The sequence below is a fragment of the Peromyscus californicus genome, unplaced genomic scaffold (assembly GCF_007827085.1).
Source record: "Peromyscus californicus insignis strain IS unplaced genomic scaffold, ASM782708v3 Scaffold_20__1_contigs__length_68692818, whole genome shotgun sequence".
Taxonomy (NCBI): domain Eukaryota; kingdom Metazoa; phylum Chordata; class Mammalia; order Rodentia; family Cricetidae; genus Peromyscus; species Peromyscus californicus.
In genome coordinates, this window is record NW_026294503.1 from 40,809,579 (window position 1) to 40,833,025 (window position 23,447).

The 23,447-nt window shown below is 52.9% G+C and overlaps 3 protein-coding genes across 5 annotated transcripts; 1 reads left to right on the forward strand and 2 right to left on the reverse strand.

The window, feature by feature from the left end:
• Positions 1-73: 73 nt before the first annotated feature.
• Positions 74-2,553, forward strand: Tigd5 (tigger transposable element derived 5). The gene has a single exon (XM_052748050.1). The coding sequence runs from the start codon at positions 190-192 to the stop codon at positions 2,110-2,112; it is 1,923 nt and encodes a 640-aa protein (XP_052604010.1). The 5' UTR covers positions 74-189; the 3' UTR covers positions 2,113-2,553.
• A 4,852-nt stretch (positions 2,554-7,405) lies between these two features.
• On the reverse strand, positions 7,406-12,098 carry Pycr3 (pyrroline-5-carboxylate reductase 3). Its single transcript, XM_052748056.1, has 6 exons — positions 11,965-12,098; positions 9,879-9,943; positions 9,303-9,482; positions 8,824-9,036; positions 8,200-8,292; positions 7,406-8,080 (listed from the first exon to the last, which is right to left on the reverse strand). The coding sequence occupies exons 1-6, from the start codon at positions 12,053-12,055 to the stop codon at positions 7,898-7,900; spliced, it is 825 nt and encodes a 274-aa protein (XP_052604016.1). The 5' UTR covers positions 12,056-12,098; the 3' UTR covers positions 7,406-7,897.
• Positions 12,099-15,674: 3,576 nt separating this feature from the next.
• Positions 15,675-20,893, reverse strand: Gfus (GDP-L-fucose synthase). 3 transcript variants are annotated; one of them, XM_052748054.1, is made up of 11 exons: positions 20,768-20,893; positions 19,924-20,080; positions 19,469-19,583; positions 17,815-17,943; positions 17,599-17,728; positions 17,326-17,493; positions 17,168-17,232; positions 16,853-16,919; positions 16,641-16,720; positions 16,320-16,419; positions 15,675-16,014 (listed from the first exon to the last, which is right to left on the reverse strand). In XM_052748054.1, exons 2-11 carry the CDS (start codon positions 20,067-20,069, stop codon positions 15,959-15,961), a joined length of 1,056 nt encoding a protein of 351 aa, XP_052604014.1. In that variant the 5' UTR covers positions 20,070-20,080; positions 20,768-20,893; the 3' UTR covers positions 15,675-15,958. The 3 variants fall into 3 exon arrangements, with proteins under 3 accessions (XP_052604014.1, XP_052604013.1, XP_052604015.1); XM_052748053.1 differs by having other exon boundaries at positions 20,663-20,840; XM_052748055.1 differs by having other exon boundaries at positions 17,360-17,493; positions 17,655-17,728; positions 20,663-20,833.
• Positions 20,894-23,447: the final 2,554 nt, after the last annotated feature.

Sequence of the window (23,447 nt, forward strand, 5' to 3'; positions counted from 1 at the left end):
GTGACGCGCCCGAGTCCAGGCCTTGCGCAGGCGCCCTGAGACGGAGGGGCGGGAGTAGCGCGCCTGTGCCTGCAGGGCTGGCGAGACAAAAGGGAGGGACCCGGGCAGCCCCGCCCCCGAGCCCCGCCCCGAGCAGCCCGCGCGGGGTGTCAGGCTCGCTAGCCCGGTGGTCCCCCACCCCCCGACGCCATGTACCCCACGAGCTCACCGGCCGGCCCGGCCCTGCACCCGGTCCCTCATCGCGCTCGTCTTCCCCCGCCCCGGCGCCTTGCCGAGCCGCAGCGATCGCCCGCTGCCGGCCAGGGTCCCACGGCGCGCCCGCCGCCCACCGCGCCCGGGCCGCGGCCCCGCGTGGCCGTAAAAATGACTTTCCGCAAGGCCTACTCCATCAAAGACAAGCTGCAGGCCATCGAGCGCGTCAAGGGCGGTGAGCGGCAGGCCAGCGTGTGCCGCGACTTCGGCGTACCGGGCGGCACGCTGCGCGGCTGGCTCAAGGACGAGCCCAAGCTGCGCTGGTTTCTGGACCAGCTTGGTGGAGAGGTGGGCACGCAGCGCAAGAAGATGCGTCTGGCCAACGAGGAGGAGATCGACCGCGCCGTCTACTCGTGGTTCCTCACCTTGCGCCAGCACGGCGTGCCGCTGTCCGGTCCGGTCATCCAAGCTCAGGCTGAGGCCTTTGCTCGCCAGATCTATGGCCCCGAGTGTACCTTCAAGGCTAGCCATGGCTGGTTCTGGCGCTGGCAGAAGCGCCATGGCATCTCCAGCCAGCGCATCTATGGCGAGGCTGAACCCCCGGCCGCAGGCCCTGCGCCTGTCAAGGAGGAGCCTGCACAGCCACCCGGCGCAGTTCTACCTGACCGTGCGCTGGCCACTCTACCCCACTCCGAGGGCGGCTATGGTGACGAGCAGATCTACAATGCCAACGTTACTGGTCTCTACTGGAGGTTACTTCCGGAGCAGGCCGCAACTCCGGGCACTGGGAACTCCAGCGGGCCTGGTGGGTGCAGCCGGCGCTGGCCCGGCGACCGAGTGACAGTACTGTTGGCCGCCAACCTGACGGGCAGCCACAAGTTAAAGCCACTAGTCATCGGGCAGCTACCAGACCCACCTAGCTTGCGTCACCACAACCAGGACAAGTTCCCAGCTTCCTACCGCTACAGTCCGGATGCCTGGCTCAGTCGTCCTCTTCTTCGGGGCTGGTTCTTTGAGGAATTTGTCCCTGGCGTCAAGCGTTACCTGCGCCGAAGCTGCCTGCAACAGAAAGCTGTGTTGCTGGTGGCCCATCCGCCCTGTCCAAGCTGGGCCACTAGGATGCCGGCCCTGGAAGAGAGTGGGGAGACTCCCAGGCAGTGCCAGCCTGAGCTCCTTGGGTCCCCGGAGGAGTTGCAGACACCTGATGGTGCCGTTCGAGTGCTCTTCTTGTCCAAGGGCAGCAGCCGGGCACACATCCCTGCACCGCTGGAACATGGTGTGGTGGCTGCCTTCAAACATTTGTACAAACGAGAGCTGCTGAGGCTTGCTGTGTCTTGTGCCAGTGGCTCCCCACTGGACTTCATGAGAAGCTTCATGCTCAAGGACATGCTATACCTGGCTGGCCTCTCTTGGGACCTGGTCCAGGCAGGCAGCATAGAGCGCTGCTGGCTGCTGGGTCTTCGGGCAGCCTTTGAGCCTGGGCAGCAGCCATCCCACCAGGTCGAGGAGGCCGCTGAACACAGCAGGGTGCTCAGTGACCTCACACATCTGGCAGCTCTGGCTTACCAGCGCCTGGCACCTGAAGAGGTGGCCCAGTGGCTGCACCTGGACGATGATGGAGGTCTCCCTGAGGGCTGCGGAGAGGAGGTGGTCCCCGCGGCCCCTCCATCCCCAGCCAGCCTGCCGTCTAGCATGGGGGCTGGAGAGGAGGAGGACGAGGCCACTGAGCAAGGAGGAATGTTGGTACCTACGGCTGGGGAAGCTGTTTGGGGTCTAGAGACAGCCCTGAGGTGGCTGGAGAGCCAGGATCCTAGAGAAGTGGGGCCCCTGAGGCTAGTGCAGCTACGTTCCCTCATTACCATGGCACGGAGGCTTGGAGGCCTTGCGCCCTCACCAGCAGCTTCTCATGATGGCGTGTGACTACTGTGGCCCACTGGTCTTTTTTCCTGCTGCACTGGGAGAGAGGGGGCATACACAGTCTGCCATCTTCCGCCTTTTCTCCCTGGTATATAGTCCACTGTAGAGGTCCAGGGGTGCCAGCCCAACACAGCTTGGAGGAGTTCTGTTGGTAAAGGATGCCCTGCCCCGTGATCCACGGCGTCTTGGGGAAATAGCTTAAAGAAGCAAATGCTCTTTGCCGGGTAGGCACATGTGGGCCCATAAGCACAAGCACCTACTGGGGAACAGTTGACTGGACCTCCATTCTGGCCCCTATGGGGCTCACCCCTACCCCCATGTGCACTGGATGAGGCTGCTGCTTCTGTTTCATCTGCCTCCCTGGTGCTACCTGTTCTCATCTCAGTGGGAAAGCACTTGGTTTTGTTTTAAAAACAAAAACACATTAAACCTGTTTTAAAAGATGCTCTTCATAGAGAAGCATGAGTGCTGGCAGAGTGAGGTGGTCTCTGGGCTCTCTTGCCCTTGCTCTAATACCTGAAGGCCCTTGTGATGGGTCAGAGCCCAAACTAGGCCCCGATCCCTTGGCCGGGGTGGTGTGCTCACAAGAGACTGGCAAGTGGGGAAATGGAAACCCAGTACTTGGTGAGGTTTTGGATGCAGCAGAGTATAGTAGATTCTGTTCCACTTGGGTTTTTAGTCCTTCAAAAAAACAAATCTCCATTCTGGATAGATCTTCTATTCATGATGTTGGCAAGTGTTTGAATTTGGACCCAGGTGACTTGACCAATGGCAGGACAAGAAACCACAAACCACTCTGTCTAGCTCTAGGGCTATCTGATCTACCTGGAAACAGGCCATAGCCTTTGCAACCATCTGGGAACTCTGCAGTGCCTTAGAGTCAACTCCTACCCTCTCCCTAGACTCATCCACCTCCTGGTATTGCCAAGGGTGTTGCCAGGGAACCATTGCTGGATTGGCCCAGGTTAAAGGCGAAAAGGCTCAGGGGAATGTCCAACTTTTGAATCGCTCTGCTGCTCTGTCCAGCTGTGGATTCAGATTGCTCCTGGTGGTCTAGAGCTGAGGCCCCTGTGCCTTAGGGAGGGGCAATACTGCCTTTGCAGAAATCCTGTCCTGAGCCCCTGTCCTTGTACTCTCCCCTTATTCATGTCTCTCCTCATAGTCTGAGCCTTGAAAACATGAAGTAGGGAAGGGCTAGGGATGCAAGAGTTTGGCAATGGATGGAGCCTTGGATGAGGTCTCCAAAAGTGGTCTCCATGTAAGTCCAAGAATACAGCTACTTGGAACCACACTGCACCCCAGTCAAAAAAATCTACACAAATATTAAGAACTGAGGGACAACATGGAACAAGAGAACGGAGGCTCAGGTAGCAGACTCCATCTGTACACACTGGAGCCCATCTGGTCACCTATGTCCCTGGCCGCCTCAAGCCTAAAGACCTAGAGAACCTTGGGCAGTCATGGTTGGTAGAGGGTCTCCAGCACTAGCAACTTGGGTGGGGGTTCAGAAGCCTAATGTATTTATATCAGCAGCTTCCATATCAGCCCGGCACCCAGGCTAGGAGCTGCCATCAGGCTTTCATAGACCTACTTCCAGGTCTGCAGAGAGGCAGACCTGCCTGGGCCTTGGATCTACATCCAGCCTGGATAGCCTCTAGTAGCTGCTCCAGCCTAGGCTACCTGTACTATTCTTTTGGAGAGGTTTCCATCCGTTTCTGTCTTCGTCCTTTCTATTGTGTTTCCTCCTTTGGCCTGGGCCCGGATAGACTAGAGTTGACAAAGACTAGGCGGGCCCAGGAGTGAGACCTCTCACGAGCCTCTCTAACTGTCCAAGCCCCCTTCCTCTGGGGACACAAGATCCAGGAAGTTTCCATGGCCCCATATTGCTGCTGCCCTATAAACAACTGTGGGCTGACTGGGTCACAGACAGTTCCTGCCAGGTTTGTGTCTGTATACTACCACCAACTGGGCTAGGGAGACGCCCATGAGAAGGTGCCAAGGTGTCATCTCAGACTAGGGATGCTATGGTGCTTGCTAGGATGCCCGAGACCCTGAGTCCAAAGAACAGCACTATTTTTTAAAAGTGCATTTTTTTTTTCCTAGACTGGCATATGCTGGTGTTCTTTACATGCCATAGACAGAGGTGCTGGTGGCTGAGTCCTGGTTGTGGAGGAGGCTGCTTTGCCCAGGTGCCCATATGTCTCAGCAATAGGTCCTATAACTCTGGGGCTTGCAGTACAGTATATCCTGTTGCACAACAGCCTTAGCCCCAGTGGCAGCTGGGCCTAAGATGTGCAGTCGCCTCGCCTTTACTGTCTGATGGGGCTCCCTAGGGGCTCATGGGCCCCTCAAGAGAGCCTTATACTCTCACTGTGTGCCTACCTGTGTTACACCGCTGTGCCCTACGGGCACTGAGTTGCATGAACTAGAAAGGAAGGTGAAACTGCAGTCCCTTTCTCCAGCAGTCATTGCTACCTGCCATGTAAAAGGCATCATGCAGGAATCCTGGATCTCTTGCCCTGGAGGCCTGCCTGTTCCCCACAGAGCATGGTGATCCTTTGGCCTGGGAAGTAGAGGCAGCCTTTTCAGGTCGGTGGTCCTGCCGTGGATTCATAAACGCAATGTCCGGAGAAGGCACCCAGCACAGAAAGGTGGGTGTGAGTTCGGTTGGAGCCGCCACCACCGCTCTGGGGGGTTGCGCGCTTGCAGTGGTCACAGGCAGCCTTGTCCCCAAGATCCACGTGCTTGGAAAATGAAAGCAACTGAGCTATAGGTGAAACTAGACGGTATGACAGGAGGGGCGCAAATCAAGCTAGAAGGTTGGTCCTCTGAGGACTGAGCCCTTTACACTACCTAGTTAGGACTGGCTATGGGAAGCCCAGCTGGGACCTGGTATAGTCTAGCCTCTTCTAAATGGGCTCACAAGAGCGTCTTGACCCCATCAGCTGTCCTCAATAGGATCCTGGGCTTGTGAGTTTCATATCTTACCATAGGGCCCTTTCTCTGACACTCACCCTTGCTCACAGCTAAGTCCACCTGGCCAGATGGTATAATGGCACTTGTGTAACAAAGGTGAAACTGGTCAACGTCATCAGCCACCCTGTTTTAGTCTTCTTTTTTTGTGACTGGATCTAATGCTTGGATCTGGGAACACTCCATAGGATGGGGTAGGAGGAGGGCATAAAAGTGGGAATAAAGAGAATACGATGAGCATCGACCAGTTTTTATCTCAGAAAGCGGTGGCTAGGTGAACAGCATACGCTAGAAAGGCCTGGATGACAGTATCACAGCTGAATGGCCCCAAAGCTGCCTCTCTGAGGAGCTAACAGCCTGTGTCCCAGCCTGTCACCTCTGGACCATGACTGGGCAATGAAGGGGTGTGTTCCACTTCCCAACCCTGGTCCCAGAAAGAAAGATCTGTTGGTTTACCATCAAACTCTTGGCAGGTAGGCTGCCCAAGGGGTTCCCATAAGGGGGTGCCTTCTACCAGACGCTGGGACTCTTATCATACCTAGACTTGGCATGGCTTGGAAGCCAGGGAAGTCGATTGTCTTGTGTCTGCACAACACAGGCAAGTGATGCTGCAGCTCAGCTGGACCCCTCTGCTGTCTGTATCACCTGCCTTCTCATTATCATTGGCCAGCTCACTCAGCGCTTTGTATAACCCCAGCAGCCGAGCTGTTGGCCATAAATCCATACAAGTGAGGAAATAAGGGTACAGATTGGACTCAGGATGGCCCTTCTGACAAGTGACAATGCCAGAGTCCAATCAGGTAGCCCGTGGATGAGAGAAGCCACCCACCCACTGGAAATGGGATGAGAGCGGGATGTCCAAGGCAAGGAACCAAGAGAAGGAAGGACTGCAGCGTTGGAGTAGTGGAACCGGGAAAGAGACAGCCTCTTCCTTTCTGTGAATGCCATCAGTCCTGCTTTACAGATAGGTGCCTGGAGTCACCCAGCTAGCAGATGCCACAGTGCGAGTGCCCCAAGCCACACTGATGGATGTTTCTACCAAGTCTCAGGAGGCTGCTGGGTAGACGTAGATGGGAGTCAGCATCTTGGGGTCTGGGTGGCCAAGAGAGTTTTGGGGAAGAGGGTACCTGGGGTGGGGGCCAGAGCCATACCAAGTCCTCCCTACGCAGTAGCCCCAGAGCCCTGGTCCTCAATCCTCACTTTTTCTACGTCCTGGTTTTCCTGACCTGCTGGTCTAGGAAAGGATATACTAAAGAGTCAAATTCTCCCAGGGTAGTCCCTGTAGTTATAGTAGCAGGCTCCAGCTCTACCTGCCCTGGAGAGCCAGCGTAGGTCCGGCTGGAGGCAGGGGTCTAGTCTTGCAAAGCTAGCGAGGACCCACCTTTGAAACCTCAGACAGCTCTTCCATTTGACCGGTGCAACCTGAGCACAGGGCAAGTTGGACAGCATAGGTCTGCAGTGTGAGACCCCTTGGTGAAGCTCCTTCTTAACTATGGAAGGACATGTCCCACCTGCTGACTGCTCAGGGGAGGGGGGTTCTGCAGCTTCTCCTGGGGACTCTTTCCTCCTATGGGCCAAGGCTCTGGCTTCATGGCGAGGGAAGGAGCATCTTGGGCAAGTGCCATCTCTTCCTGGGCCATCGCCGCCCCATCCTCTGCTAGTATGACCACTGGCTTCTGAGCCGTCCCACGGAAATTCACAGAAGGCTCAGGGCTCTAGACCAGGCTCAGGAGCTCTTATTGCTAGCAGCTCTGTCAAGGATTCCAACTCTCCCCCCAAAACAAACAAACAAACAAACCGACCAGCTTTCAGGTACCTGAGAACCAACATTGCCTATTATGACTCTTTTTTTTTTTTTTTTTTTTTTCTTTTTTACGGTTTTTCAAGACAGGGTTTCTCTGTGTAGCTCTGGAGCCTGTCCTGGAACTCACTCTGTAGACCAGGCTGGACTCGAACTCACAGAGATCCGCCTGGCTCTGCCTCCCGAGTGCTGAAATTAAAGGTGTGCGCCACCGCCGCCTGGCAAGAACCAACATTGTCTATTATGACTCTTTAGAAGTAAGATTATTGATACTTTGGGGGGTGAGGAGGCCTGCAGAGATGGACGATTTTTTCCAAGTGCAGAGGAAGTAGAAACACTTGTGTGATGGATAGAGAACTGTCGTCTTTAGAGGTGGGACAAGGGGAAGATGGGGGTAACCTGGGCAAGCAAGGAGGCTAGTGCCTGATGTTGTAGATATTCTCCCTGAGGAAATAGAAATATTTACCTCCTCTTTATAGGGTACCAAGGACAAACCAAAGTACAATTCTACCAAAGTCCAACTTGGGGAACCAATGAGTTTATTGGGCTTACAGAGTATGGATGGGGTGTTGCTTACAGGAGTGTGGGTGACCCCAAAGCAGCCACACCATGAAAACATCTCATGCTAGCACGGATGATGATGCCCCCCATATCTGCAAAGATGGAAACCCTCTCCCGCTTCAGTTAATCTTCCGCAGGCTGCATATTCAACCACCTCCTGAGACCATGAGGTCATGTGTAATTAGGACAGTTACAACTGGCTGAGAGGTGCAGAAGGGAGGAGCTGGAATCAGAGATGAGGGCCAAGCGACCCTCCCCACCTCCTCCTCCCTTGGCTGAATGTCACAGGCAACAGACTTGATCTTGAGGGTCTCTTACAAGTCGTCACAGCGTCTTTGATGATGGTCGTGACGCTCGGAGGAGAGAGCACACTACAACACCCACTCAAGGCTATTCTCACCACTCAGAGGCTGGAGCTGGGCAAGGAGCCTGTGGTCTCCCCTGGAGCCTGGCTTACTTCCTGCTGAGCTCCTTAGCCCGGCGGGTAGCCGCCTCCACCGCGCTCATGGTAGCTGCACGAAGGCCGCCCTGCTCTAGGGCATGAAGCCCATGGATGGTGGTTCCAGCTGGTGTGAGCACATCTGTCCGAAGCTGGGCTGGGTGCTTTCCTTCCTGCTGCAGCATTTTGGCTGTCCCCTGGGAAGAAGAGTTAAGGGAGAGTCTAGACTCTGCAGGTTGTCTTCCTGTTTGCTGGAGACGGCACACACTCTTGAGCACAACCTTCCCAACATTCTCCTGAGGAATCCTCCACTTACCAGCAGCGTCTGGGCAGCAATGCGGTGGGCCAGGCCACTGGGCATGCCCATCTTGATGGCACCTTCAGCTAGGGCCTCCGAGAATGTGCACACCTGTAGCAATAGCATTGGAAGTGGGAAAGGGGGAAGGTCAAAACTGACATTTTGCTGGACAGAGCTCCCAGCTAGAGAATGCTCTGAACAGCAGCTTTCAACCTGTTGGTCACGACCCCTTTTGGGAGTCGAATAACCCTTTCATAGGAGTCGCCTAAGACTAACAGAAAACACAGATATTTACATTACGATTCATAACAGTAGCAAAATTAGTTATGAAGTAGCAACAAAAATAATTTTATGGTTGGGGTCCCCACAACATAAACTGGTCGCAGCATTTGGAAGGCTCAGAACCACAAGAAACAAGGCCCCGAATGTGGTCACAGATACCTGAGGCTATAAGGCCTAAATCCAGAGTTTGGTAAAGGGGCCAGCCTCAATGGTCCAACAAAGCATGATGTTCTAAGAGACAGCAGAGCTCACTGGTGGCCCGTGGACCACTCGAGGCCCCAAGGCTTGACTCTGAGACCTTGAGAGCAAGGCCTTTGCTAAGGGCTTGCCTTCGAGGATATGGGTAAAGACAATACTCACAAAGGCCACACCACTGCCACTGAGGCCAGTATGGATATCTACGTAGGACTCAGGAACCTCTATGCACTGCCCACAGGCCTCCAGCAAGTTCTGCAGGAGCTTGGCGTCGTCATTCCCAGCATGGTGGCCCCGTGCCATCACCATGGCCCCCTCCTGGACTATGCAGGGTAGATTGGGAGAGACTCGCAACACTCGTGTGTTCCAGGGCAGCAGCTGGACAAGAGAGAGCTTAGTGTCAGGCAGTCTGAGACTGAGCCTGCTAGGCAAACACCTCAGCTAAATGTAGCCTCAAGTCCCTACTTCCCAGGTACAGTGGCAGAACATTACCCCACCTACCTAACCCTGGTGGGCCAACTAACTAACCCTGGTGGGCCAACTAACTACTTCTGGAGGTTGTCTGGGATACTGTCTGCCTCCCAAGTATGGCCAACAGAGCTTATTTCATAGTCAAGGCCTTATTCACACCACAGACCACTCACCTCCTCCAGAGAGCTCAGAGAGATCCCAGCAGCCACAGACACCACGATGTGCTCAGTGGTGACTACAGGGGCCACCTCTGCCAGAACCTCTGGCAGGACTTGAGGCTTGGTGGCAAAGATGACAAGTGAGCAGCTCTGCAGCACTTCCTGGTTGGAGTGAGTAGTCTGGCAACCCAGAGCCTGCACAGACACCGGGGCCAGAAGTGACCGTGTGAGGAGGCATCGGACAACCCACCCGAGTGCCATCAATCATCCTGCATTCCAGGGGTGCCCTCAGGCCTCTGTTGTTACAAGTGTCTATACTAGCCATGACTCTCAAATGCCTAAGAAACACCCCAACAGGTCCTGCTCCTCACAGATGCCAAGATTTACCTTCTGGAACCTTCCCTCCTAATTAGTGTCCACAACCACCGCACACAGGCACACACTCAGTGTACTCTAGTCTTCTGGAAGCTTGACCTTCTTCCTGACCTTTGACCTCGCCTTCTCCAGGACAAACCAAACCATCTCAAACCTTCAGTCATAGTTACCCCTGGAAAATGCTTCAGAAGGACAAGGACCCCAAGTCCCACTCACCCTGAAGTGGCAGAGATTCTTGTCTGTTGGTGCACTGGCCAGCACTTGCTTAGCTTCCACTTTGCCTGGATAGAGAGGCAAAAGCTGGTGAGGGGAGGGAGGATAGGAAACAGTATGCCTAGTCCACTGTTAGCTTAAGGCTCCATAGGATCACAGCAGGCATGCTTGTCCGCAGTGCTGAGCAATCCCCGGGAATTCAACTGTTCTTGAACACCACTGCCATCGCCTGCTGTTGGGACACTGGGGCCAGGAACCTGCCTGATCCTGACAAGACACAGAGCCCAAGGGTCTCTGCTTTCAGGGAAGGGGCAGCTGACTGGAGCACTTATGGTCTGTTGGCCCAAAATGCAAAATCTCTGCAGGAACCAGGCCTGGAACAGCCTGGTGGATAGGGAGATAGCTGGTGAAGGGTCTGGAAAGATGGCTCAGCAGGGTGAGCAGATGGCTGGTCAAGGAGAGACAGCTCAGCAGCGGAGAGTACTTGCTGCTCTTGCAGATAACCTGGGATAGGGTCCCAGGACCCACATGGCACTGCCAACTGTCCATAACTGTCCACCTCCAGTGGAACCAGTGCCCTCCTCTAGTCTCAGCAGGCACCAAACACACACACACACACACAAAATAATCTTTAAAAAAAAAAATAGCCTATCTGATAAAGACCTGACAGGCAACAAGCTCCCTTGCAGGGCAAAGTATGCTGGGATGTCTAGGGAAAGGACTAAGTGCCCGTTTGGTGGAACTCATGTTTTTGGAGGGTACAGAGGTAGAAAGACTGGGCCAGATGGAAGTGCACACCACAACCTGAACACAGAGGCAGCTAATCATGTCAGTGACAGTTGGTACAGCACCAAGAGGCAGGCGAACTGCCAGGTTTTGTTTTGTTTTGTTTTGTTTTGAGACAGGGTCTCTCTGTGTACCCTTGACTGTCCTGGAACTCGCTCTGTAGCCCAGGCTGGCCTCGAACTCAGAGATCCGCCTGCCTCTGCCTCCCGAGTGCTGGGATTACATGCCAACACCATGAGACTTGTAGGAAGGCATTCTCTAATGATCATGACCCTCTGGACTTTGAAGTTCAGCTGCAAGCAGAGAGTCAAAGGCCACCAACTTCCTCTACCTGCAATCTGCAGGTAAAGTCTTCTAAACACTGTAAGCAGTTAGGCCAGGATTGCCAGCCCCCGCTGTTCACCAGCAGTCCTCAGCCGGGCAGAGTGTGCCTCCCTCCTCACCCCGCCCCCTCCAGTGCCCAGGCAGCAGACATCTGGCAGTGTAGGAGACACTTTGGCCTTCACATGCAAGGTGCTGTTGACATCTAGAGATGGCAGACACTCTTCAGTACACAGAGCCAACCCTCCTCTTCTCAAATGTCACACAGCCGCCCGCCCCCGAGAGTGGCGCTGATGCACGAACAGAAAACAGAGAAAGTGGCACAGGAGGCGGCGGCCAGGAAGTCGGACACTAACTTGGCATTAAGCCAGTCCAATCTAAGACAAAAGTGGTTTGTGCCACATAGGGAACTATAAAACCACAGCCACATTAAGGATATAAGTCAAACGTGAGCCCACCAGTGGTGGCTCACGCCTTTAATTGCAGCACTCAGGAGGCAGAGACAGACAGATCTCTGAGTTCAGGGCCAGCCTGGTCTACCAAGCGAATTCCAGGACAGCCAGGGCGACACGGAGAAACCAGGAAACCAGAAACTGTCTCTAAAAAACAGGAGAAAAAAAAAAAAAAGCAAAACCCCCCACAAAGAAGTCACGAATGAAGTTAATGGTAATTTTCTTTAATTCAATACATTGAAAGGAATATCATTCAATGATACAATCAGTGTTCCACAAAAAAAAAAAAAAAAAAAAAAAAAACCTGTGTTATTTTTCTCTACACCACGCCTGGCTCGTCCACCCACCCTCCCTCCTGCAGGCTCACCTAGGGACCCTGGAGACCTTGATGGAAGCCTGTTATACGGCTCTCACCCAAGAACAGGGCAATTCACCCCACTGGCCCTTGGGGCGAACCATTTGCGCCCCTTCCGCCGAGGCTTAGGGGCTCCTCCCACTGGAAAGCCCCCCAACCAGGCCTCGCCTCCCACCTGCTCGTATGAGGCCTTGGGCGATGGCCTCCGCCATGCGGCCTGCGCCCACGAAGCCCACGCGCAGAGGTTCAGACCCTGCAGCCGCCATCGTGCTCCGGGCAGGCCTTCTCACGTCCCTACGTCGCGAGCCCCGCCCACTAGAGCCGCGTTGATGAATAGAAGCCGCTGGGCGGGGTTCGGGGAGGAGTAAGGGGCGGGTTCCGGGAGGAGTAAGGGGCGGGATCGGGGAGGAGTAAGGGGCGGGGCAGGGCTCGAACCCCTGCATTTTGTTCCTTGAGGTGGGATTTTTCGACAAACATGGGTTAAGCAGCTGGCGATTTTGCTGAGGGGAAAGGGAGATGATGAAGAGCTAGTCCTAAACAGGCTGTCTGATTCGACCTGGAAAACCCAAAGTTGAAGTCTTCCCAGAAGCCGTGCAGAGAGATGTCCAGGATGGGGCTGGGGGGTGTATGGTGGTACTACAAACTAGTATAGCTCTTGAGTAGCTTGCGTGCCTTGGGTTGCATCCTCGGTGCGGGTTCTGGTTCTCCAGATTAAAGGCAGCACTAACTAATCTTTTTTTTTTTTTTTCTTTTTTTTTCCGAGACAGTGTTTCTCTGTGTAACAGTCCTGGCGGTTCTGGATCTTGCTTTGTAGACCAGGCTGGTCTCGAACTCACAGAGATCTGCATGCCTCTGCCTCCTCGAGTGCTGGGATTAAAGGCATGCACCACCACTGCCTGGCTGTTTTTATTTTCAATGTGTAAAATTGGGCAAGATAGAACAGAGCACTTAGAATTATACCAAATTTATAAGGGCAATGCTGTCCTTGGACTGTGAGGTCCCACAGTTAAAGCTGGTCTGTCCCCTGCTTGCCACAGTTGGAATGTGATGGGCAACCCTTTCTCTTGTGTGGCCTGAGGTGAAGAGCTGTATTCCTGGATCTTTCCCCAGGCCCTACAAGAAGCCTAAGAGTGACAAGTCTGCCCGATGATGGATGGAAACCCATAAAGCCAGGAGCTAAAATCTAAAGCTAAATAAAACTTTTCCTTGTTACAAGTCAATTGTCTTAGGAAGCAGCAGAAAACAGGTTGACACAGGGAACTTGCAGAATTCCTACTATTTACAGGGACAAAAATCTTCCCAGCAATGTCCACGGAGAGGTGAGGAACAAGGAATTTCTGTATTCTGGGCTGCAACCAACAGCACCTGGAAATGTTCGAGGTTGAGACTTGGCCTCAAGCCTGCCAGAAAATGCATGCTGTCTGGTCAGAGTGGTCAAGGCATTCTGATTCTTAGGACAGAGTGTGTGTTCCTTGACATGATGATGCGGTTAGCAGACTGGTGGGCGTTAGACAGCTGAGTGTCTGGCAGGTTCTGATCAGCGCAGCTCAGCTTTCTAGGGGCCAGAAGGGTACACCCTTAACACCCTGGTCCCTCTGCGGACTCTCATCAGAAGATTAAGCTTAAAGGAAATTTGAAGATGGGGGGGTGACCTGGGAAGGCCTGAGCCAGAGGGACAGTGAGCAGCACAACATAGGAGAGGCCATGCTTTAGAGGGTGAAAAGACCAGGCAGGCCATGGCCTGTCCTGCTGGAGGACAAAAGGACTCAGATGTAACCGGTTGGGGGAAAACAATTGGATATCTTTAGTATTTCTGGGAGGTGAGAGGCAGAATGTATAGGAAGGTTGGGCTGGGCTGAGGAATTCTGAGCAAATGATGAGACCGCAGCAGATAGGCTGATCACCTGGAAAAAGGCAGTGGGGTGGAATAAGTGTGGTTTCTGAGGGGAGGGGACGTGGAGGTTTGAGTAGTCAACTCTGACTGCATCTGGAACTAACTAAAACACAAGTGTCTGGGCAAGCCTGCAAAGGATTTTCTTAAGATTATTTGAAGCAGGAAGATCCGCCCTAAACCAAGGCAGTGAGTGCCTTCGGGGGCAGCGCAGGTAACAGGACGTGGAAGGAAACTTTTCTGCCTGTTTGATGCTGCTAAGTTCATCTAGGATCCCAACGTCTACAGTATACAGAAGACCAGCAACTCTCCAGGAGTCCTCCAGGCCAGGCTGGTACTGCTGAGGCATCCAGCGTCATTGACTAAACAACTACTGGATTCTTGGCCTCTCCGGTATTAGTCATTGTTGGGCTACCCAGAGCACATCCTGTAAGCGAGTCTATAAATCACTATGTATGTATGTATAACAGTTCTGTTCCTTTAGGGAACCCCGACTAGTCTAGCAGCCCGTTGTCAGTTTTAGCTATGTGGCTGGTGCCATGAGTCACCACCCCCAGGAAAGTTAATATATTACACAGGTGCCAACCATCACTTCTGCCTGCCTGGAGCTATGTCTTGGGAGTAAATGCTCACCTCTGCTTAACCATCTTCAGGGACAGTGGCAGCTCCATTTCTAGATTGAGAGGAGTCAAGGGGCCTGTAGCTTCCAGCCCCATGTCATCATGGAAAAGGAAAAGTCCTAACAGTCTTAGGTGAATGGAATCTAGGATGGGTGCCTGGAAATGACCCAGAGCTGCAGTGGACACAGACATGACAAGCAATCCCAAGGTGACCTGCTTCTAGCCACAGCACCCTTAGGTAGATTCTCCTGTCCTGCCCTAACTGGCTTGGATTTGACCATCTTGACATTGAGAATAGAAAGGTCCAGGATATCACCACTCAGGCCAGGCTTGGGGGTCCTAGTAAAGTCTGAGTCATCGGGCTGGAGAGATGGCTCAGCAATTAAGAGAATTGGCTGCTCTCCCAATTCCCAGCAACCACATGGTGGCTCACAACTATCCATAATGAAATCTGGTGCCCTCTTCTGGCCTGCAGGCAGAATATTGTATATATAATAAATTAACAAAATCTTGAAAGTATATTAAAAAAAAAAGTCTGAGTCATCCATCACTAGTCTCCTTGCAGGTCCATCCTTGTGTCCCCAAATGGCCCACTGAATCAGTCCAAATCAAGATCCACCAAGATCCTCAAGTCTGAGGCAGAGAATCCTGTGTGTGACCACAAGTGGAAGGTGTCATTTTACTATCATTTTACGGTGTGTTACTTTATGTTGCATTTGTTTAACTCTGTGAAGCTGTGTTACTGTGCCTGTCTAACACACCTGATGATCTAATAAAAAGTTGAACAGCCAATAGTAAGGCAGGAGAAAGGATAGGTGGAGCTGGCAGGTAGAGAGAATAAATAAAAGGAGAAATCTGGGAAGAAAGGATTGAAAAGGAGCCAGCCACCCAGCTATACAGCAAGCCACAGAGTGAGAAACCAAGAAAGGTATACAGGAATAGAAAAGGAAAAGCCTAGAGGCAAAAGATAGATGTGTTAATTTAAAGTTAAGAAAAGCTGGCTAGAAACAAGCCAAGCTAAGGCGGGCATTTGTAATTAAGAATAAGCCTCTGTGTGTGATTTACTTGGGAGCTGGGTGGCGGGCCCCCCAAAAGCAAAGACAACAGGAAGGGCTAAGCAAGGTCAAAATCCAGCTTAGACTGTCGGGGAGGTACCCCGTCCTATACCGGAGCCCACTGACAATTCACATCGGACGTGCACTGCCTGCTTCCTGACACCCACATCTCCACCCTCTGGTCCTTCACATGGGGACTCTTGCCTTGGGCCTCGCAGCTCTTAGGAGCTAAGAAGCACACAGGGACAGTGGGTCCCGGCCCTGGACAAGCTAGGAAGGCTCTGTTGCAGGGAGGGAAAGGCTGGACACAGCTTCTGAGTCCAGGCTTATGAAAATCCATTTTATTGGTTTCTTAGACAGGGGACAGCAGGACCAGCATGGATGCACTGAGGCTGGAGCAGAAGCAGACAAGCAAGATGTTGGTCTGGCCTTTCCCCGAGGAGGGACAAACATGGACCCTACTGGACGGCTGCATGGAGCCCCCTGGCAGGGAGGCCAGCATGTGGCTTAGGTTGCTGGATACTATCCTCAGTTCTTGGCAAGGTCTGAGGGTGGTGACCACGGACTGGGCATTGCCAGCTGAGTGCCTGCTTGCCCTGTGCTTCACTTCCGGGCCTGCTCATAGTTGTCGGTGAACCAGGCACAGGTCTCCTTCACAGCTGCAGAGGCAGACAGGCGAAAGCCGGTGACACCCCCTGTCCCGTCCTCCCCAGGAGGTAGGGAGGGTGGAGGCTCCCGCCCACACACCCTAAATTTCAGTGTCCTGCTTCCCAGTGGATATCGGCTCTGACGAGGGTCTGGGGACCAAGCTTGGAGGGCACCAAACCCCCATGGTCACAGCATGGAGGCTAAGACCACAGCAGGGAACAGGGAGGAACAGTTGGTGCTGAAGCCAAGGACTAGCCGGCAAGGAGCCTGCAAGCCCAGGTTGGGGTGGTTATGGGTTTGGGGAGGGATAGCTTACCTTGCTTGAAGGGTGTGAAACGGAAGTCAGGCAAGTAGGCCCGAAGCTTGCCATTGCTGGCTGTCTTCTTATACTGCCCATCTGACTTTGTTGAATCAAACTGGACACCTTGGTCAAGGCCAGAGCAGGAGCACTACCCATTTGCCCTACCAGGAACCTGTCTCTTCCTGGGACAGGTCTAGACACAGCAGATGCCCTCCTGCTGCCAGGGCAAGCACCACTAGAGACAAAATGGAGTCATGTTGGCCTTCCTACAAGGGGAAGCCACAGTCCTCTTCCCCAGTACCTCACCATCAGCCCCTCACTGGAGTCAAAGGATACAGTGACTTCCCCACGGAAGTCCATGGCCTCCACTACAGCCTCGGCTGCCTCCTTGATGGACACTTCATCTTCCTCGCCCACTGTGGGGAACCACAGGCCAGTGGTCAGTCAGGCCTCCCTGTCCAGACCCCCAGGGGCATGTCTGCTCCCACTCCTCAGGGGAGACACAGGGCCTGCCCCGCTGTAGGAAAGGACAGCTGCAGAGTGCCCACCTGAGAGGATGATGGGCTCCACTTCACTGTACTCCCGCAGGACCCAGATGAAGAGCCGGGCTAGGTCCTGGAGGTCAGAAAGTTAGGTCAAATCCACAAGTGAGTACCAAACGCCCCTAGTGGGGAGGCTGTACTACTGCTTCTGCTCTGACTGTTGGGGGCAGTCAGGGTTCACCCTGAATGGAGGTCCCTCATCCAGGCCACACTTTCTCCTACTGAACCAAAGTCGCACCCCTGGGGACTTGGGACTGTTTCCTACGCCACCACTTCCCCCGCACAGCTTTCTGGGACGGCCATGCTGGCCCCGATACATACCAGTGAGTAGATGAACTGCCTCCGTGGCTTCCCTGTACCCCACACGGTCAAGGCTGAACCATTACCTACAGATTAGGCAGATGTCAGAGCTCTCTGCCTCCAGAGCCAGCTCCCTGCCCACCCCACAGCTGAGCCCAGGGCCCCCTCAGGCAGGTAACCTGGGCCAGGCGTGTGCTGGACAGCTTCACTCACTCTTGGCCAGGTGCACCTTATGGATGAGTCCAGGCAGCACATGGCCATCTTCGATGTTGAAGTTGTCGTGCGGCCCAAAGACATTGGTAGGGATGACAGCGGTGAAGGCGCAGCCATGCTGCTGAAAGTAGGCCCTGCGGAGACACGGCGTCTCCTGACCTCGTCCCCAGAACGTGCCCCCGGTGCCCCCAAGTCCTTCTGAAACTGGGTAAACGAGGCAGCAACAACGCCTCACTAACCCAAGGGTCCATCCTCCCCTCTCCAGGGAGGCCTGGGCAAGACCAAGAAGGAGCACCTGTTCTGCACGTCAATCATCCTCTTGGCATACGAGTACCCGAAATTGCTGCTGTGGGGCGGACCGTTGTGGATCTGAAGGAGCAGGAGATGCACTGAGAACCGCCACCTGGCTCTGCCCACACCCTCGGGTCCTACCCCAGGCGGGCCCTGCCCCTCACCATTGTCTCATCAATGGGGTAGGTGGTCTTGTCAGGGAAGATGCAGGTGGACAGGCAGGAGACCACCTTGCGAGTGCCCACCTCGAAGGCTGAATGCAGGACATTGTCATTGATGTGCACGTTCTTCCTCTGCAGTGGGTGGCACAGGTGGGTTAGACGTTGTGGAACGTTAGTTTAAGATGTTACATTCGTTTATGCTGTGGAATAGTTCTTTAATGACGCACAGATGTGTTGCATTCTTTTTATGCTGCATTTGTCTAACTCTGTAGGGCTGTGTTACTGGGCCTGTCTAAGACACCTGATTGGTCTAATAAAGAGCTGACTGGCCAATAGCAAGGCAGGAGAGGGATAGGCAGGGCTGCCAGGCAGAGAGAATAAATAGAAGGAGAAAAAGAGAAGAGGGAGGAGTGAGAAAAGGAGGAGAGGAGGACACTAGGGGCCAGCCACCCAGCCACCCAGCCACTCAGCCACCCAGCCACCCAGCCACCCAGCCACCAGGCCACACAGCCACCCTGCAAGCTACGGAGTAAGGTGGAAAGAAAGATATATAGAATAAAGAAAGCCCAGAGGCGAAACATAGTTAAAGAGAAATGGAATAATTTAAGTTAGAAAAGCTGGCTAGAAACAAGCCCAGTGAAAGCTGGGCATTCACAAGTAAGAGTAAGTCTCCTTGTATTTAATTGGGAGCTGGGCAGCAGGCCCCCAAAGAGTAAATAAACAAACAAACAAACAAACAAACAAAAAACTACAGTCTGTTCCTCCAGGAAGAGACATAGGAACATACCCTGGCTCAGATAAGAGCACTATCTGTGCCTATTTATCTGCAGTGCTTCTGGAACAAGGCTAAGCCTCCCAGCACTGACCTTCTAGAAGCTGCCATTTTCTAGGGACACAGGAAGGTCCTGCCTTGCCTGCCTGGGTGAAGAGGCCAGAGTGGCATTCCCAGGGCTACCGAGTGCGGGGCAGGTGGTAGAGATGAGGGAAACTGTAAGTGGGGTTCCCACCACAAAGCAGCAGCCCTCCTCGACTTCCCATCTCCAGAGGAGTCACGCCCAGCTCTACTTCCCAGTGCCTCACCCCGCCTTTCTCCAGTTCTCTTCCCTAAACTGATGTGGGGCACACTGGTCTAAAAACAGGGAAGAGGTAGTGACCAGGCAGTTTGCTGAAAACCCTGGGATGGGCAAGGAGAGCTTTGTGTGACAAAGTCCTTGGACAAAACCTGGTGGGAACCTTTGAAGGTTCTAATCAGGCCAGCCAGACAAAGCCATTGCCCAGAGGCAGGTGGGCCTACTCTGAGGAGCACATTCAGCAGAGGCAGAGCTCTTATGTTTCGCCCTTCCTCCTGAGGCACCTGCTAGAGACAGTCCAACACTCGGAGTGGTTGGTAGATTCAGGAAGCTGAATGAACCAAGCCTGAGAGTTCAAGAATCTGGCAGCCGAGCAGGCTCAGTAAGCAGAAACATGCCTCCAGTTACATAGTGTAGTATGCTGACTTTTTTTCAGCTTCCAAATCCTGCAGGTCAGCACTTGGCCAAATGACCCCAGGGCTCTGCAAAACCAGTTCTCAGGGACTTCTTGGGGGTGACTCTGTGGAAGTTCCAACAGCTTAAGATCCTGACTCTCAAAGCTTGTTGTCCCCAGCACCCCAACTTACCCAGAAATCCAAGTTGTATTTGATATTCCGGAAAAGGCCGCCTACCATTGCAGCAAGGTGGATGACATGGGTGGGCTGTACCTTCTGGAACAGAGCCTTGGTTTGTGCTGCATCCCTGAGGGAAGCCAGTATGTCAGGGGGGCTAGTGAGGCCCGAGGAAATCAGGAATTAGGACCTTGGGTGTAGAAATTGGTTGGGTCTAAGGCTAGATGGGTGGCCAAAGGGACAAGTAGCCAAGTTCAGAGCTTTAGCAGGTAGTGGGTGTGGGCACCCGGAACTATAGGAGGATGTTTACTTAGCACAGCCAGCAACCAGAGCCAGATCAGTCACCTGGCAGGGAGGGACCCAGACTCAGGGAGGGCTACTGCTAGGCTCAGGAAGACCCAGCAGGGCACTCTTCAGCTTGGAGAGGGACCCAGGACGAGGGGTTGGGTCTGAATATGGCCCCAACTCACGTCAGATCTGCATCTTTGGAGGAGACAAACACCCATTCCTCTCCAGGTAAGCCGGCCCCATCTGCGACCACCTTCTGGATGGCTCTGCCCACCAGTCCAGAGCCCCCTGTCACTAGGATCCTCATGGATCCCTGGGGCTCACCCATGGTGGCTGCACCTGGAGGGCCAAACGTTGTCAGCTAAGGAGGAGATAGGATGTGCTGTTCTCCCCCACCCCATTCTCTTGAGCCAATGGGCAACAGGCACAGAATCAAACTCTCAAGGAGGAGTGACAACGGGCTGCCAGACACACCCAGCTCTGTTCCCCTAAGAAGTCCTTTGCCCTGGCCGCCACAGGTTCCTGCTGGCTGCTATCCAAACCAAAGCAGCTTGGTCCCAACCCATGACCCTACTAGGCAGAGGAAAGGTACATCCCATCCCTACGACTGAAAAATTAGGGCTGGCAGTTCCAGGAACAGATCGTAGGTAGCGGCTGCTTCACGCCAACTCTCACCCTCTAGAGATAGACAAGGGGCGGTACTCTGCTTGGAGCCCCGTATCCACTAGTGCGGAGCTAATAGCCTATGGCATAGGAAGGCCTAGTTCTTCTAGGGCAGGGTGCACCGCTGGAAGGCCTCGGGTCGCTAAAAATATGCTACAGTCCCGGCAGGATGGCTCTGGCCCAGCCTCATGGCTCCACCATCATCCAGATGAGCAAGGGCCCGGCCCCTACACCCCATGGTCCTCGCAGGCCACTCACCCCAAGCCCACGGAGACCTCCGATGCCAGACGCACTCTTACGGCCTCGACCAACCAGCCTCTGGGCTCCCTAGTTTGCTGCGCAGCGCCCACCGGAGAGCCTCACCTGCGCCGGGTTCCACCAGTTCGAGAGCTGCTTCCGGTGCACAATTCTCCAGCTACTCGCTGTCCAGGTGGAGGGGGGCGAGGCCCTCCCGGGGAGCTCTGGGAAATGAAGTCTTCGTCATGCACCAGTGCGGCGCGGGCGCTTCTGGGAAATGTATTCCGGGCCTCGTATAGAGTTCTGTGGGCGTGGCGTGGGCGCTACCGCTTTGGTCTCCTGAACTGCAAACTGAAGACAAGCTGCTCACCCAAACACTCTAGTGATTGTACGGACACAGGTCCCGCAACGCAGTAGTGGGCTGGCCAGGAATCTCTTATTTCTTATCCTGCAACGAAGAATCACTTCCCCTTGGCCCTTCTGCATGTCTTTGAGTGGCCACGGGCCTCCTTCTGGCTGAGCCAGCACCAAGCCTCTAGGTGGTCAGTTGTGTTTCAGCCAAGAATACACAAAAGACTCTGATTTCTTTACCTAAATACAGTATTTTAAAGCAGTGAATAAAATCTCACCTACCACCAGGCAGTAGTGGTGCACGCCTTTAGTCCCAGTACTTGGGAGGTAAAGGCAGGTGAATATCTGTGAGTTTGAGGCCAGCCTGGTCTACAGAGCGAGTTCCAGGACAAGGCTACACAGAGAAACTCTGTTTAGAAAAACCAAAACCAATAAAAAACAAACAAAACCCCCCTACAATTCCGGCACGGGCCCACTTGGCTGATATTTTAAATTTTCATTATGAAACACTTTAAGATGTTGTCAAGGCTATTACACATAGAAACTCTGTCTCGAAAAACTACACACACACACACACACACACACACACACACACAATCATCTATCTCTGTATCTATATATAGGTTATGTATATATATTAGACATATGGGTTATAAGGATGTCAGTAGTACAACAGATGATTGAATTTAGCTAATTATATCAACTGGGCTGGTAGTGTTGATTTAAAAATACAGACACAGGCTGAGGATATGGCTCAAATAGGCAGGGAGGGGTATTTGCCAACAAACCGATCACTGGAGTTCAATTCTCCAAACCCAAATAAATTGTGGAAGGAGAGAACTGGTACACTTGTGTTTTTCCACAATATCAGAATTTATTGGACATGGGAGTCTGCCGGAGTCCAGCTCCGACCTGCTTCTACCTTTTGAAGGGTTCTTAGGTGGAGGAGAGAGGAATGAGAAAATATTAGGTAAAAAGATAGACCTACATGATGATGAGAAGACAGAGACACAGGATAGCTTTGGGAGGGCCCTGGGTTCATACCCAGCCACCCAGAGCTTTATTCAAAAGGGCTTTTTATAATATGCCAAGGGAAGAGGCAAAAGGACTCCCCTTTGTAAGATCAAATCACACCATACAGCCAAATGTAGACCTTTCCAAACACCTGGTAACCACGCCCCTGGCCAAATCATGCTATTACGCAGCCCTGCTGGGTAAAGCAAGCTCAGATTCTCTGACCTTGAGTACAGTCTCACTAGGAATCCTCTGTTGGCCACCACAATTGGACAATAATAAATTCAAAAGGCATAATGATTTCACCAAGTATATACCAAGCAATATACCAAGTAGTCCTGCTTTCATTGATACGGAGCTGAAGCAAACACAGGTTACTTTATTCCAATCTTAACTGTGATTATTAACTTTGAGGTTACAGATTATACAGCACACAGCGAATCTATCCATCTACATGTAGGCTACAGAATGTCTACAGTGGGTTACAGAAGATTCGGCAGAGTTCGAAGAGTTCCAAGTTGACTGGAGAGACAGAAGCAGAAAGCTGATAGGAATGGGTAGGAGTCAAATTGGTAACTGTCCTGTGACACCCCTTCACCTGTGCGAACCAATGAGTTTGCTGGGGTTACTATCAGGAGGTACATCACTAACAAGCCCACCCTAGAAGGAGTAACGACTCGGGAAAGCTGAGATCCTGGAGCTCTCTGCACGACGACGTGCAGTTAGCTGGGCAGGTCTTCCTCCGCGGCTGTCCTCACTGCTTACAAAATCGTAGGAATCTGGTTTTAGGGACGTCTTGAGACCCGTGTGTTGTTTGCTTCCCAAGTCTTTTTTTTTTTTTTTTTTTTTTTTTTTTTAAAGATTTATTTTTATTATGTATACAGCATGTGTGCCTGCAGGCCAGAAGAGGGCACCAGATCTCGTTACAGATGGTTGTGAGTCACCATGTGGTTGCTGGGTATTGAACTCAGGACCTCTAGAAGAGCAGTCAGTGCTCTTAACCTCTGAGCCATCTCTCCAGCCCCAGCTTCCCAAGTCTTAAGGAGCCTCTCTCTGGAGTGGAATGTTTCAACATCTTTTATTTACTGCTTGACAATTTAATGCATGGATACAATGTATTTTTATTTAATTCACATTCATTAGCTTCTATCCCCCTACTCCCTCTGAGCTCCTTCTTCTGAGCAAGCACCTCCCCCTAATTTTATGTCTTTTTAATGACTCATTGAATATATTTAGGGTTGCTTGCATGAGCTTGGGTATAAGGTCATTTATTGGAGCATGGGCAACTTCCCACACTGACAGACTTGGAACCCATCTTTGCTTTTTTTTTTTTTTTTTTTTTGGTTTTGGTTTTGTTTTTTTCAAGACAGGGTTTCTCTGGGTAGCTTTGCGCCTTTCCTGGAACTCACTCTGTAGACCAGGATGGCCTCGAACTCACAGA